At 37.7% G+C, this 13,869-nt stretch overlaps 1 protein-coding gene across 1 annotated transcript in view; it reads right to left on the bottom strand.

Moving 5' to 3' along the window:
* Window positions 1-690: 690 nt before the first annotated feature.
* The window catches only part of TTC1 (tetratricopeptide repeat domain 1), a 46,968-nt gene continuing 33,789 nt past the window's right edge, over window positions 691-13,869 (bottom strand). The window contains exons 7-8 of the mRNA XM_036751230.1: window positions 7,835-7,889; window positions 691-1,335 (exon numbers count right to left, since the gene is read on the bottom strand). Coding sequence (XP_036607125.1) covers window positions 1,199-1,335; window positions 7,835-7,889 — 192 coding nt within the window. The 3' untranslated portion in view covers window positions 691-1,198. The remainder of the gene's footprint in view (window positions 1,336-7,834; window positions 7,890-13,869) is intronic.

Genomic DNA, 13,869 nt, shown 5'->3' with positions numbered 1-13,869 from the left:
ACTACCAAATGAAAGTCTCTATATATTATATAAAAATTAATAAAATCATTTTAAAAGCTGCCCCATCCACAGAGTTAACACAATTTGGAAATGCTGGCAATTTTTCTGGGATTTGCATACATTAAAATGAAGCTACTTAAGGTTAAATTATTTTTATGAGGTCAGAGAAAGGGCAGAATATTAAGCAGAGAGGAAACAATTATTTAGCTAAACAGGTTGAATTTCCTAACAACCTTCAGAGATGTGCACTGTTGCACCACGAAAAAGAGAGAAGACTTTGTGAGTCTCAACATTCCATTGTAGCATTAAGTTTTTCAAGAAAATCTTCACTGGAGGCATTTAATATACTGAGCACATCTGTGGTACTTAAAATGTTTGTTCTCTACTGTATTGAACTCATTAGCATTGGTCTTATTTTTGTCTTCTGTTTTTACACTGTTAACTTCCAAATATATTCCTCTCAATCCTTCCCTACCCAGTGACCCATCTCTTATAATGAAGCTTAATAGTTCCGCAAACTTAGCTAACATATGAGACAACACATGTGTAATACTTTACACCAAGAATCCCCTACATCTGCAAAAGAAAGGAGGGAGGTCACTGGCCTTATTTTTCAAAAGAGGGCCACTCTAAAAATCTCAGAAAAACTTGGTTTCCTTTGTCCATATGGGCAAAAAATTCAAAATCAAATCCAGATAAGTCACAGAAAGCCTTTATTACCATAAGGAGAAATAATAAAATATTGGAGATCACAAGAGCTTTGGCAGTGTATTTGAACAGAAAATGGTGGAGGGGAGGAAGGGATGATGGGAAACCAATCACTTCCACTCTTTAGACAGGCCTGGTTGGTTCAAGGAACTGTTTCCTGGGATTGAACAAGAGTGAATGGCTTTATGCTGCTCAGGGGTCAGCCTTGTTTTGCAGGCTTCCTCAGAGAAGAGGACAAATGACGTGCAGAGGGCACCAAGGGTAGTAGCTGTACCATAAAATGGAGATAAAATGAGGCCCATCACATCAGTAAATGTATTTCACTCTGACAGTAAAACGAGGGAAAAAGTACTGTGCTCTGTTGAACAGCTTTTCCTTTAGGTAGATGCCTTTACAAGTTAAACAGTGACAGTGCCTTTTTCCTTACTAAATACAAGCTGCACACAATTTCCAAGCCAACTCTTAAGGGAGTTACTATGGTTATCTTTTGTTATCTGTTGTTATTATTTGGATTTTGAACGAAATTAATAGAGTAGGAACCAGATGAGGAATCTTGCTTGATCTGGAAGTTTTCTGTGGATAGTCCAAAAGGCCGGAGAACCAAGTTCCCAAGATCTTTTAATTTACCTGCAGTGCAAGAGAAAAAACTGATAAGTAAGGGAAGCGATCAGAGACAAGAAGCCAAGTTCCCTCATGTTATAACCTGATGACAAAATGCAATGACAGCCTTCGGTCAGCTTTCTCCTTGTGGCAAAGAAATGCCTATCAACAAATGTACTTGACTTCCAATAGTTTCCAACTCTACTCTTCCATCAAGGTCAAAGTAAGAGGAAGTTGCTGTCTCAGCTACGCAGTCCTGGCAATTCTGTACCCTCAGTCAGAAACAAGAGAATCCTGCCAGTGCTCCCCTTTGAACAAGCTCACAATTTACTGTCTAAACAGGCCAGAGGTATCAAGGAGCTCTTAATCTGGATGAGGAGGAAAAAAACTATTATCTGCACTATAGGTTGAGAACATTGGTTCTGATGGGACAAAATTACTGAGTCTCATGTTTCCAACGTTCAGACTAGAGTACCCTAATTCAGACTGCATTACCTGTCACTCAAAAAATTCTTCCCCTCTACTAGATTGGCGTTCAATCTCAATTGGCCCATGCTAGAACCTCTTTTCTGCAATTCCTCCATATCATTAAACTCAATTGATAGGGCTGGGGCAAAGAACAAGACATGAAGAGACACAGGAGAACCTAGACTTTATCTTGTACAAAGGGAGAGACAGGATCATGTTCATCTCTGTATTCTTCCCTTCTCCATCAATACTTGTCCAAAGCAAGCACTCAATAAATCATTTGTTGCTCTGCCATATAAAAGTTGAGCTGCTACCCATAAAGCAAAGAGGATCATTTAAAATCTTTGGAACCATTTGGATTTGGAACAGATGGCCAGTTGCCTAGGATAAACATCCTCCTTTGAAAATAACCAGTACTATTACATAGCTGGGTCAGTCACAGGATACTGTTAGCTGAAGGAGTGAGAAGAGAGCACCAGAATTTATAAATGCATTCTGGGAAAATAATGTTGTATCTAAATCAGCCCAACCAATATCAGCCCACTCAGGGAGTTAACACATCCTAAGGAAACACAGGTTCAATTCATGTGGGGGCCACTTTAGTTTTGCATAGCCATGAGCTGGCAATCTGGCCTGGGCCTATTTGACAAAAATTCCCACTGATCTTCTGGGCAGCTGGGTTGGGGTCAGTCCAAATCAGCATAACCTCACATTACCAGAAAAAGAATTCTATACATAGGTCCACTGCTCTTTGTATATAAAGGATGGATTGTTTTTATTAGTTAGCTTAGCAATGGTTTTATATTAAGCAACAATACTGCACCAAAGAACACGCCTATAAAGCAGAGAGCAAGAAAGTTACAAGGGAACTGTAGAAATGCTAAAAGATGGTCTGATAAAATGGAGCATTTTATTTTGACTTTGCCTGATCCTTCACTTCCTATAGCTGTCTGACGTCTTCCCACAGGGCACCTATGCATATTCTCTCAGACTTTCATACGTTTTCTTTAGATGCCACCTCTGGCACTGCTACTTTATCTTCTTTTTTTATATTCCAGAGCTTGTGCAATTATCCCTAGTCAAGAGTTTGATGTTTCTGTTTACTGGGGAGTCTTGATGGCTACAACTATAGGTCAGGCTTCTCTCATCTGCAGCAATCATCACCATAGTCTCTAAATTAGAGAATGCCAGGAGTTGAGTATAATTCATTTAATAAACTTTTGCCTATTGTATGTGAGGCACTGTAGAGGGGGGAAAAAACCCCATTCCTTTCCATTATGGATATTCTAAAAAGGGAAGTTAAGACATATATACCTATGATGTATAATACACACATATATATTTTACATATACTATACATATGATATGTAATACAAAAAAACAACAAGAAGAAGTAGCATTTATATAGCACTTTAAAGTTTGTAAAAGTTCATTCTGAGGCAGGAGTAGAGCTTCAAGTTTTCTTGGCTCTACTAAGCCCAGCTCTTACCTACTCTGCCACCTGGCTTCTTTAAATACAAGATAGAAAGAACAATGGGAGTTTGGAGAAAAGGGAGAGATTTTTTTTTTTAAACTTTGGGTGTGGAGCCAGTGGTAGAAATCAGGCAGCCAAAGTGACATGAGCTTGGTTTCAAAAGATAAATCGGATTTTAACATGCAGAAAGGGGATGGTGATGGAAGGAAAAGTTTTAGATTTTAGGAAGGGCATGAACAATGGGAGGGGAACTGTGAAGAGTTACTGGCTTCAGTAACAAAAAAAGAATTCAGGAGTGCTAAAGTTCAGAATGAACTGAGGCTGGTGATGAATGCTAAGGACAATAAAAAGGGCTTTTAAAAAAAATTTATGTTGGGATGGATGTGATAAAGGTAATAGAAGAGAGAAATCTTATTTTATTTCTGCTTTATCTGCCAAGGAGCATGACCTATGGACTATAAAGGGAAAAACAAAATACAGTTAATAGGGAATTAGCCCAGGTATAGTTATGCTTATTTGGCCTCTGAAGTTTCTTCTAGCCTTTTCTGTAATTCTGAGATGAAACCCCAGATAAGGAGATAATAAGAGAAAACCTAGCTGCCCTCACAGAGTTCAAATCGTCATTTCAGGATGAATTACTTCCCCAGGGAATGGGAGGGGTACAGCAGGGCTGACACACAAAAATGTCCTGGTTTTTTTTTAAAGATAAGAGAGTAGAGTCAAAACTATAGGCCTGCAAACTTGACTTCTATTCCTAGTAAAATTATGGAAAATATTAAAGGAATGAACATTCCTTTAATTATGAACATTCAGAAAGTAAACAGTGATTATATAGGGTCAGTGTAGCTTGACTGAGAATAGATCATGGCAGACTAACAATTTCTTTTCAGACAGGATTATTAGATTGGCCAATTCAGAGAATGTTGTTGATATAGTTTAATTGTCACTATCCAATAACAATGCTGGCCCTCTGCCCCCCATCCCTCTAGTAACAAAAGTTAAGGAAAACCAACCAACATGGTAACCACTTCTGACAATGTATGTAACATTCTCCAACCAGTCTTCTGCTTCTATACTAAGAGCAGGGATCTATTTCCCCATCACTATAAGTCTCTGAATGAAGCTTGAGGGCTTGAGGGATATATTGTAGTGGGGCTGGGCTACATGGCTTCTGTGGTCCATTCCAACTTTTACATTCTGAGTATGTGCAGGGAAGCAGCAGAATATAAAGGCTAAAGATGTAGCTGAAAAGTCTTGAATGTCAAGCCTGGACTTAATCATGTAGGACGTGAAGACTGATGGAAAATTTCGGAGCAGTACAGTTACATGGTTCAGAGCTCTGCCTTAGGTAGATGACTTTGGCAATCTATGCAGGAGTGATGGAGAGAGATGAAGCTAGAGGTCGTGAATTGAATTAAGAGGTGTTATTACGGTGTAGGTAAGAAGGAATAAAAGTGGTGGCAATGGGAGAGATATCGTGTGAGGTAGTATCAACAGGACTTGGTAACTTTAAAATCCTGCTAAAAAAACCCTGACATATGGACATGGACATACAAATACACTCTCATGTTTTTTTTCTGTTTCCTGTTCAAAGAGTTATCCAGGGTGCCATAGGCTTATTCCAACTTTCCTACACTCAAGATAGGTTCACTTTCTAGATTCACCAATCTGTTATATTTTAAAATCTGACTGCCAAATTCTATGCCTCCCCATCTGGGAAACAATCAATTAAATGTCCTCATTTTTGCTTGTGGCAGAATTTCACAAGGCAAGAGATTATTTTTCCTTTGGAAATTCCAAGGCAGAAAGGTAGCCCAGGATGTCACTTATATTGCTAGACGGGCATTTGCAGCCATTACAAGTCTGTTTGCCTTTTTTTTTTTTTTTTAAGATCAATGAATTTCAGCTCTATGTTAATTTTTGTGCCTTCCAGTAACACTATGAGCTCTACTGGTCAAATATGCCAGTATCTCAGCAGATTCATCATATACGGTTCAGAGAATGCAGCAGCTTAAATTTGATGCTATTTTGCAAGTCAGCTGAATGGAAGAAATGAGAAACACCATTTGTTTTCATCACCTTAACATCGCTACTTTTTAATATATAATGTAACAACTACTTTGGGGTTTCCTTCCCCTCTAATTAGAAGGCATGAATAGCTTAAAATTAGATCCTGACACCACACTTCCTCTCTCATGAAGCACAAAAGTCTTAGCGCCCTGAGAAAATGAACTCTGTACCTAATGCAGATTCTCACATTAGCTACCGGATAAAAAAGGAGTATGGAATTAATTTTTCTACAAACAGTCAAAGGAGCAGCAGTGATTCCTGGGCAGAGAAGCCAAGAAGCAGAAAGGTAGGAAACAAGAACAAATCAAGGCTCCAGATCATTTGCAAACTGGAGAGTTCATTTCTCGATAAGCAAGAATCATCTTAATGTGTGAACTGCTTTCCAATAAACCACATACATAACGAGGAGAAAAAAAAAAGAGACATCTTATGTATAGGTCTATGTGACTAGTGAGTACTAACTGCTAGAAGTGTAACTATCATTAAGTTAAAATTTAAAATTGTTAAGACTTTAGAAGGTAGCACTGAGGGCAACGTGATATAGAAGTCAGAATGATTTTTTCAATTTCTAAAGAGGGAATAATGATTCCAGTTCATTTTTTTTTTTTTTGCAGGGGGAAAGGCAGGGCAATTGGGGTTAAGCGACTTGCCCAAGGTCACACAGCTAGTAAGTGTGTCAAGTGTCTGAGGTTGCATTTGAACTCAGGTCCTCCTGGACTCCAGGGCCGGTGCTCTACTCACTGCGCCACCTAGCTGCCCCCGCCCCAGTTCATTCTTACTGAAGGCCCAGATAATCCAGTATTTCTAGAACAGAGAAGCAAGAAAAGATAGTCTATCTACATGTAAATAATTGATGTTATTAGTCCCAACAATATGGCCTTGGTTCAGGAGACTAATTCCTATTACTTCCATCAGTCTTTCAGAATTAGAATCTATTCAAGACAGTACAGTTCCCTTCATGGATGTGTCAATTACATGGTTAGGGATGGCGGGGCAGAGCCAAGATGCTCCTAGTATACCTTCACTCTCCTCTGGGCTGGATATTTCTCCTCAGGGCAGAGGTGATGATGAATTCTCTTCTAGCCCAAGCTACTGCTGCTACATGTCCAATTCCATCCTTTTGTTACTCACCTGAGCTGGTTGCACAATTGCCTCCTACTTACTACCCCCAAATAGGTTTTGTTTCAAGAGTTAGTGCCTAAAATCTAGACACAGTGAATTATTAATCTTCAAGAAAGAAATATCAATGTTACCAAGGAGTGGGGAGAAGGCCACACATGACCCCTTTTATTTTTTAGACTTTTTCTGCTTAGTTCATATCCATAAAACTAATTATCAAAATAGAACCTAAGCAAAGAAAGAATTCCTGCTGCCCATCCCTCTTCCCAAATTGGGAGCTATCACAATCATCTGCTCTGATTAGCAGGGAATTAACTATTATCCTGGGGAATCTTCCTGAGCCCTAATGGACTGTATTAATAAATGACAAAAATTATAAAGCCCATTAACAATTTCCATGAGGACTTTCTTCCCATGGGGGAAGGGTGCAGTAAATGGCCTCTGCTTCTAATAGAAAGGAAATATAACCACACAACTTCACATTTTCCAATAACAAATAGCAGCAGCTTTTCCAGGTTATTCTCAGCATAATTACAGCCAGTTCTCCAGCCACAGCTGTCACTCCCTTGGGCACCGACATTAATGAAATGTGTAGTGGACTTCAAAAAGCTGACAAAGAAACTGTACTTAAGGAAATCATACTATCTTGGGCCAAAGGATCTCAAAGCACATCAGCTATAAAACAGACAAAAAGTACTCCAAGGATCTAAGAGATTAAGAGACAATGGGCTAAGAAATGATATGGAAAATGACTTTTCTTCCCTTTGCAGTCTATAGCTGGGTCACATTTAAAAATTACATGGCTACTGAAAAACAGTTGACAAATGATATTACTAGCCACAGCCCTTAAGTCTTCTGAGAGTGAAGTACCAGATGAAAGCAACCAAAGGAATTCAGCTTGAAACAGAGGCACTGGAGACAGCTGACAGACATCTGTAAAACCAAGGTTGCTAAGAGAGGAAAAGAGAGAGCCAGGACAGATAGATTTTTTCTTTTTTGATTCTACATAGGAACAACAATGGGGTCAGGTTTTGCTTGCAACTAACTAACAGGTCTTTCTGTATTTGTTCTACTTGAAAGAAAAATGTGCCCAGAGAGAAAGAATACTCTGCCAAGCAGACTGATTGCCCAAATGGAACTCGTTCCCTGAGCAGAAAGTCTAGGCTAGTAGCAAACCACACCAGTTCTCAAAACTAGTCTACAGTATTTTTCAAAACAGGATAGGACTTCATTCAATAGTAGTTTGAGTGATCCACCAGAAAATCTCCCCTGAAGTCATAGAAGAAAGAGTAAAGGCCTCCAAATTACCTTTCTATTAAAGTACTATACTGACTTTATCCTAAGTAGCTATTTTCTCAGAATAACAGCTCTCTCAGAGAGAAACAATGCACTTACCTAACATCTCTGCCTTTAGTTTTTCGTTCCGTTCTTCAATTTGCTTAGGTAATCTCTGAGGGAGAAGAGGAGAGAAGGACAATAAAGATGGCTTTCTTGTACATAAAGTTTTTGGTTAGGTTACTTTGAAAATAGTTATTTGGGGCCAAAAAAGGCCATGTTAACTTCATGAAAGGTATATGATTTGATTTTCAGGTTTCAAAACTATTGTTGAAAATCTACAAATATGCTAGGTATTTCCCGTAAATAAGGCAATCCACAAAAAGAATTAGAGAGAACAAGTAAGAATTACTATAGTAAATGTCCCAAAATGGAAATCAACACAGCTCTAACTGTATATAAAACACACCTATCATAAAATAATAAATGCTTTTGTTCTTTCCACTGTCCACCCAACTGGTATTTCCACAGTGAGAAAGAGTAAGTTTTTGTGTTTCCAAAGTAAATGTAGCAAAGATGATAGTAGACTCATGTCTTGCTAGGTAGTGTGGGAGGAAGCAGAAAAGGTCAGAGAAATAGGTTGTAAAAAGAAGTTGCTCACCTTCTAAAAGCCTTGTACTAAGGGATGCATGCTGAGATATAACAAAGCTCTGAGAGAAATCAAAAGGCCAAAATGTTTTTGTTTGAAAATCTCTTTCCTGAAGTTGTATCTTTTTTTAATTTTGGACCAGACCTGTGATTTACTGCGATGTGGTACACATACTCATGGTAAGGAAATTCTCTACTATATACACCAGGGCAATTCTGTGACTAGCAGTCATTAGAGCTGCTGCAGTGCTGACTGGCCAGGGTGACAGTCACAGCCAGAATCTGTCACAGGGAGAACTCAAAGGCAAGTCTACCTCACTATAAGGCCAATTCTTTACACTGTACACCACATAGCCTGCCTCTTTTCAAAGGCCAATTTTAATGCCTTCATTGTATTGAGGATACTCTGAGTTTTGAGGGCCCAATAAGAGCAGCCAAAGTTCAGAAGCTTTAGAGTTACCTCAGGATGAGGAATTTGTTGGCCACAGCAATTCACAAAGACCTTCTGCTAAAGTGCAGAGGGGTTACAATCCACATTAGGGAAATCAATGAAATCATAGCTTTAGAGTGTAACAAAACTCTAAAAACCTGAAATACTATCTATGCTCCTTTCTTTTATTAAATCAAACTAAATTAGCACAGACTAGATTGTGCTATAGTTTTAAAGAGTAAAAACACTACTAATAAGGCCAAATAAATCTGTAGGAATTAGAATACAATATAGACCCAAACACCAGAAAAATGCCACAAGAATACTACATAAAATGACTTTTTTTTTTCTGCTGCAGAAACTCACTCCTCTGGGGGAGAAAAGGTATACATGGAAGTTCAAGGAAGGTTTTAATAATTCAATCAAATCAATCTGCATGGATTTACTATGTAACCATATGCTAGGAACTATACTAGGTACTGGGGATATGAATTTAAATAATGAAACAATCTCTACTCTCAAGGAACTCATATTCTCTTGAGATGCTACAATGTGTACACAGATAAGGAAATATAAATTGCCTAGTCTCTCCCATATAGGCACCAATGCTGGAAGTGCACATAGTACCTGAGTTGCAAGATAACTACACCAAACTAACAGAGAAAAAAAAATTGTGATTACTTTTCACAGAACTAGAGCAAATCAGCTGCTTCTGGGTGATGATGCAGGAAATATTCTTCTCATTTAACTTGGAAATAAAAACACTTTAGAGTGAGAAAGTGAAAAAGTTACAGCACAACTTATAACACCACAGGGCTGTAGTGCTTCTTTTCCTTGGAGACTACCTATTTTTTCCCTTCAACAAATAGTGTCCTTTACACATAAATGCTTCTCTTCTACAGCTGCCAGTTACAGTAGCTGTAGACTACAGGTTGTTTTTTTTTTTCCTAAAGGAATCTTAAAGAAATTAGGCTTTTAGTAGGCATAATATTGTTCCCACCATGTGGAACCGCAACGAGGAGGGGTAGAAATGGGCACATTTTGGTTCTAAATTTTGTACTAAAGGAACAAGATTTTGGGGGGAACCATTTTTGCCACGGACAAATGGATACACGACATACTACTGAAGCATAGTTATCATCATCAAGTTAAGACACAAACTTATGCATTAATTTTTCCTCACAAACACTGACACGAAACTTGTGAAAAGCCTACAAACTCTTATCTTCTCCATGTTAGAGGACAGCTTTAAAGATGTGCTTTATTCTAAAAAGTCAGATATTTTTTATAGTCACTAAATAACAAACACACGGGAACTTTTATTCTCTGCAACTTTTAGCCAAGTGTAAAACTGTAATGGTGTGGTCTTGCTATAAAAAACCAACAACAACAAAAAGCCTGATCAGTTTTTTCTCCTATTTTCATCAAATAAACTCTCAATACAGACCACTTCTCCAAAGGTTTCACAAGGATAAGACAGTAGGCATATGTGTAAGCAGTTGATGTCCTGTAGGTTAAATGGCTTTTTTTGTAGTAATACTGCTCAGAATTAAAAAAATATTTTTTAAACTTCTTTCCCTTCCTTAGAGATATTATGTAAAATGCTCTCTCAATATTTTCGAGATTGTGCTGTTTTCAGGATAGATTTGTTTGTCTCTCTATATGCTGAGTCTGGTCCACTCACTATTATTCTCAACTTAAGTTCCATTTCTATTTCTTCATATGCCCTGTTAAGGTGGGGAGAGAGAGGGGAACTGAGGCATTAAGAGCCCAAATGAGGCGACTCCATTGTCACAGATGAAGAAAACAGATTGTGACTGAAATGGTAGCACACTTATCATTTAATATTTATATATTGCCCTCTTCCCATATCTTTGAATGTTGGGTCTCACGCCAAATTTTCTGCCCTTTTCACTTCTGTGGCTCCTTACTGTTTCATGAGGCAATACTGCTCATCATCTTTTGACATGCTTCTCTGTAGTGATTTACAAAAAGGGTTTGCATTATAAATAGAGGTTGCCATTATCTCTCTACTCATCAAGGGGATATAAGATTTTGCTGGTTAAAGAGGCGCTTGGGCTTTTGTGGCCTAGCTGTGGCATTACTTTATATCAGGAAATGGCGATCATGAAGGTCAATAATATATCTTTGTTGTTTTCCATTTCTCATTTTTCAGTATCAGTGGCTTATCTGGAGAGGTCAGACAGATGCTGTTGAAACTACATGTAGTGTATTCTTCTCATGTTTAATCTTTCTTCTCAGCCAATGTGGAACTTGACCTTTGTTATAGCCAATTAATGGTCTGATCACACAAAGACAGCTGATTCTGTCAGTTTGTGCAAAATATTATGCAATGCTCACTAATATCCAGGGCTTTCAAAAATTATGGAACTGAATATGGTCTCAAAACATCTTCTGAAAATTCCTTTTGGGACTACCATTAGCCCTACATCCCCAGGTACTGAAATAACTGACAGATGTGATTGGTGAATGACTGTCAACTGACATCATTGAGAATGGGAGAAAGAGCACACAAACCTGGAAAAAGGCAAATATGAAAAAAGGAAGAGATGAGAGACAGCAAACTCTAGAGTAGTGAGCTTGATTTATTCGTAGTAAATTCTAGAACAGATTATTAAATAGATGTTTAGTAACTATTTAGAAAAAGAAGTGGTGACTGCAAAGAACTGCATGGCTCTAACAAGAACAGGTCAGGCCAGAACACTCTCATTCTTTTTTTTGGACAGGACTAATGAACTGGTACTTGATGGTTTAACTAGATTTAGAGATAGCTAGATGGTGCAATGGAGAAAGCAATGAGCCTGAAGTCAGGAAGATCCGAGTTAAAATTTGGCCTCAGACACTTACTAGCTCTGTGACCTTGGAGAAGGTGATGAACCTGTCTGCCTTAGTTTAGACAACTATAAAGTGAGGCTAGTGATAACACCTACTTCCCAGGGCTGTTATGTGCATCAAATGAAATAATATTTATAAAGTGCTTAGCAGAATGCCTGGCACATAGTAGGCAACTGAAAAATGCTTATTCCCTTATTTAAGAGGCAGCATCCAATAAAAATATCTCATGCTATTTTTGTGTAAAAGATTTAGAGATGTGAGTTTTATAAAATAGTACATTTACATGAATTCAGAATCAGCTGAATGATTTGACTTGAGAATAGCCATTAATGTTTGCATATCAACTTGGCAAGAGGTTTCTAGCATAGCGCTCCAGGGACCTGTCCTTAGCCCTGCGATATTTAACATTTTCATATAAACCTTGGAAAAAGACATGGTTATCAAATTTGTGTATGACACAAAGCTGGGAAGGATAATTAAAAAACAAAATGAAGGACAGTATGTATATAACAAAATGAAGGACAGACTAATTATATTCCTTTACCCGACAGTAGGGATAATAAGCATAATGTATTAAACTTTGGTTCAAAAAACAGACTTCACAATTAAAAATGAAAGAAGGTTAGACAGAAATCTATCTGAAAAATATTTGGGGGTTTTCGTGGACAGGAAGTTCACTATGACTCACAGTATGAATCAGCATTGTGGTTGCCAACAAAGTAAATGTTATCTTAGGCTGTATTAAGAGAAGTCCAGGAATAAGGACATGGGAATCCTGTTGTATTCTACCCTAATGAGTCCAGTACTTTATATGGGAAGTACTGTGTTCAGTTCTTGGAACCATAGTTTAGGAAAGATATCAAGTTACTCCTACCCAGAGAAGCACAACCAGGATGGTGAAGCAGGGACAAACCATATTAAGACTGGTTTAAGTAATTAGGGATGCTTAGCCTAGAGAAGACTTTGGGGGGAAATGATGGCTGTCTTCAGTATGTGGAGTTAGGTCATATTTCCACTGAGAGGATTTATTTTGTTTGGTTCCAGCAGGTAGAATTAGAAGCAATGGAGTGGACAATGCAAAAAAGGGCAAATTTAGACTTGCTGTCAAGAATAACTTCTTAACAACTAGAGCTATCTAAAAGCAGAACTGGCATTTTAGACAAACTGATTTCTTTCATATAATGTATGGATACATATGGATCCCTGTGGGCCACATATTAACTTAATTTCAAAATGTAATATTATCTACATTTTATTGAATTTTTATTTCCTTGGTTAAATATTTCCCAATTATATTTTAGTCTGGTTTGGGGCCACACACTATAGAGCATGTGGGCCATGTGTTTGACACCTTTGGTCTAGCGCATCAAGAAGTTAAAGTACACAGGGTCACATAATCAGTACGTGTCAGAAACAGGGCTTGAACCCTTCCTGATTTTGAGGCTGGTCTTCCATCCACTATGCCATATGCCTCTCAAAACTTGCTTAAACAGTATAAATATCTTGATTAAAACAAAACAAACTCGAATTATGAAAATAGGGAAAAAATGACTAATCTTAAGAGGTGAGTTATAACTATGGCTCAGATATAACATTTATTAATATAAGAACAAACTTCTTTCTTGGCATCTTTTTATGCTGTCACGTGAGACTGTGTCTTTTGAGAATGTACTGGGTCTAGAATTAAGTTTTCAGTTTTCAATTAACTTTATTTGAGTGTAGGAGTTTTTATTTCTTTTTGGTATTTAGTCACTAGTGATACCACACATTTAGTTTTTTTTTTCACCATAAGTACTAGTTTCTGGGTGTTAAAACTTGGCATATGTGGTCACTGAAGAGCTGAGAATTTTTTTTTTTTTTGGAGAAGTTGGGGGGTTTCTACACATGACTACAATGATACTCAGTGTGGAATGGTTATCCAATCCATCTATTTTACGTATTCAGAAACAGACATCTGTCTATAAAGAAAGAAAAAAATTCAACTTTAGAGAAAAATCACCTAACTTGATTTGACTAATGCTATGTAAATATATACTATCCTACAAAAAGGCCAATAAAAAAACTGATCGACTCTGGCCATATACATGGATCCAAGAAGAGCCCAAGAAGATCTCTCACTGCATTTTCCTGCCTCATTTAACTCCCTTCTTTTTCATGGGTCTTCTAACATTTATCTTTGCTCTGGTTGCTAATTCCTTTCATTCACTTTTAAATAAGTTGC

This window comes from Trichosurus vulpecula, chromosome 3 (assembly GCF_011100635.1).
Source record: "Trichosurus vulpecula isolate mTriVul1 chromosome 3, mTriVul1.pri, whole genome shotgun sequence".
In the NCBI taxonomy this organism is placed as follows: Eukaryota; Metazoa; Chordata; class Mammalia; order Diprotodontia; family Phalangeridae; genus Trichosurus; species Trichosurus vulpecula.
The sequence above is the reverse complement of the archived record's forward strand: the minus strand, read 5'-3'. Positions and strand labels throughout refer to the sequence as shown.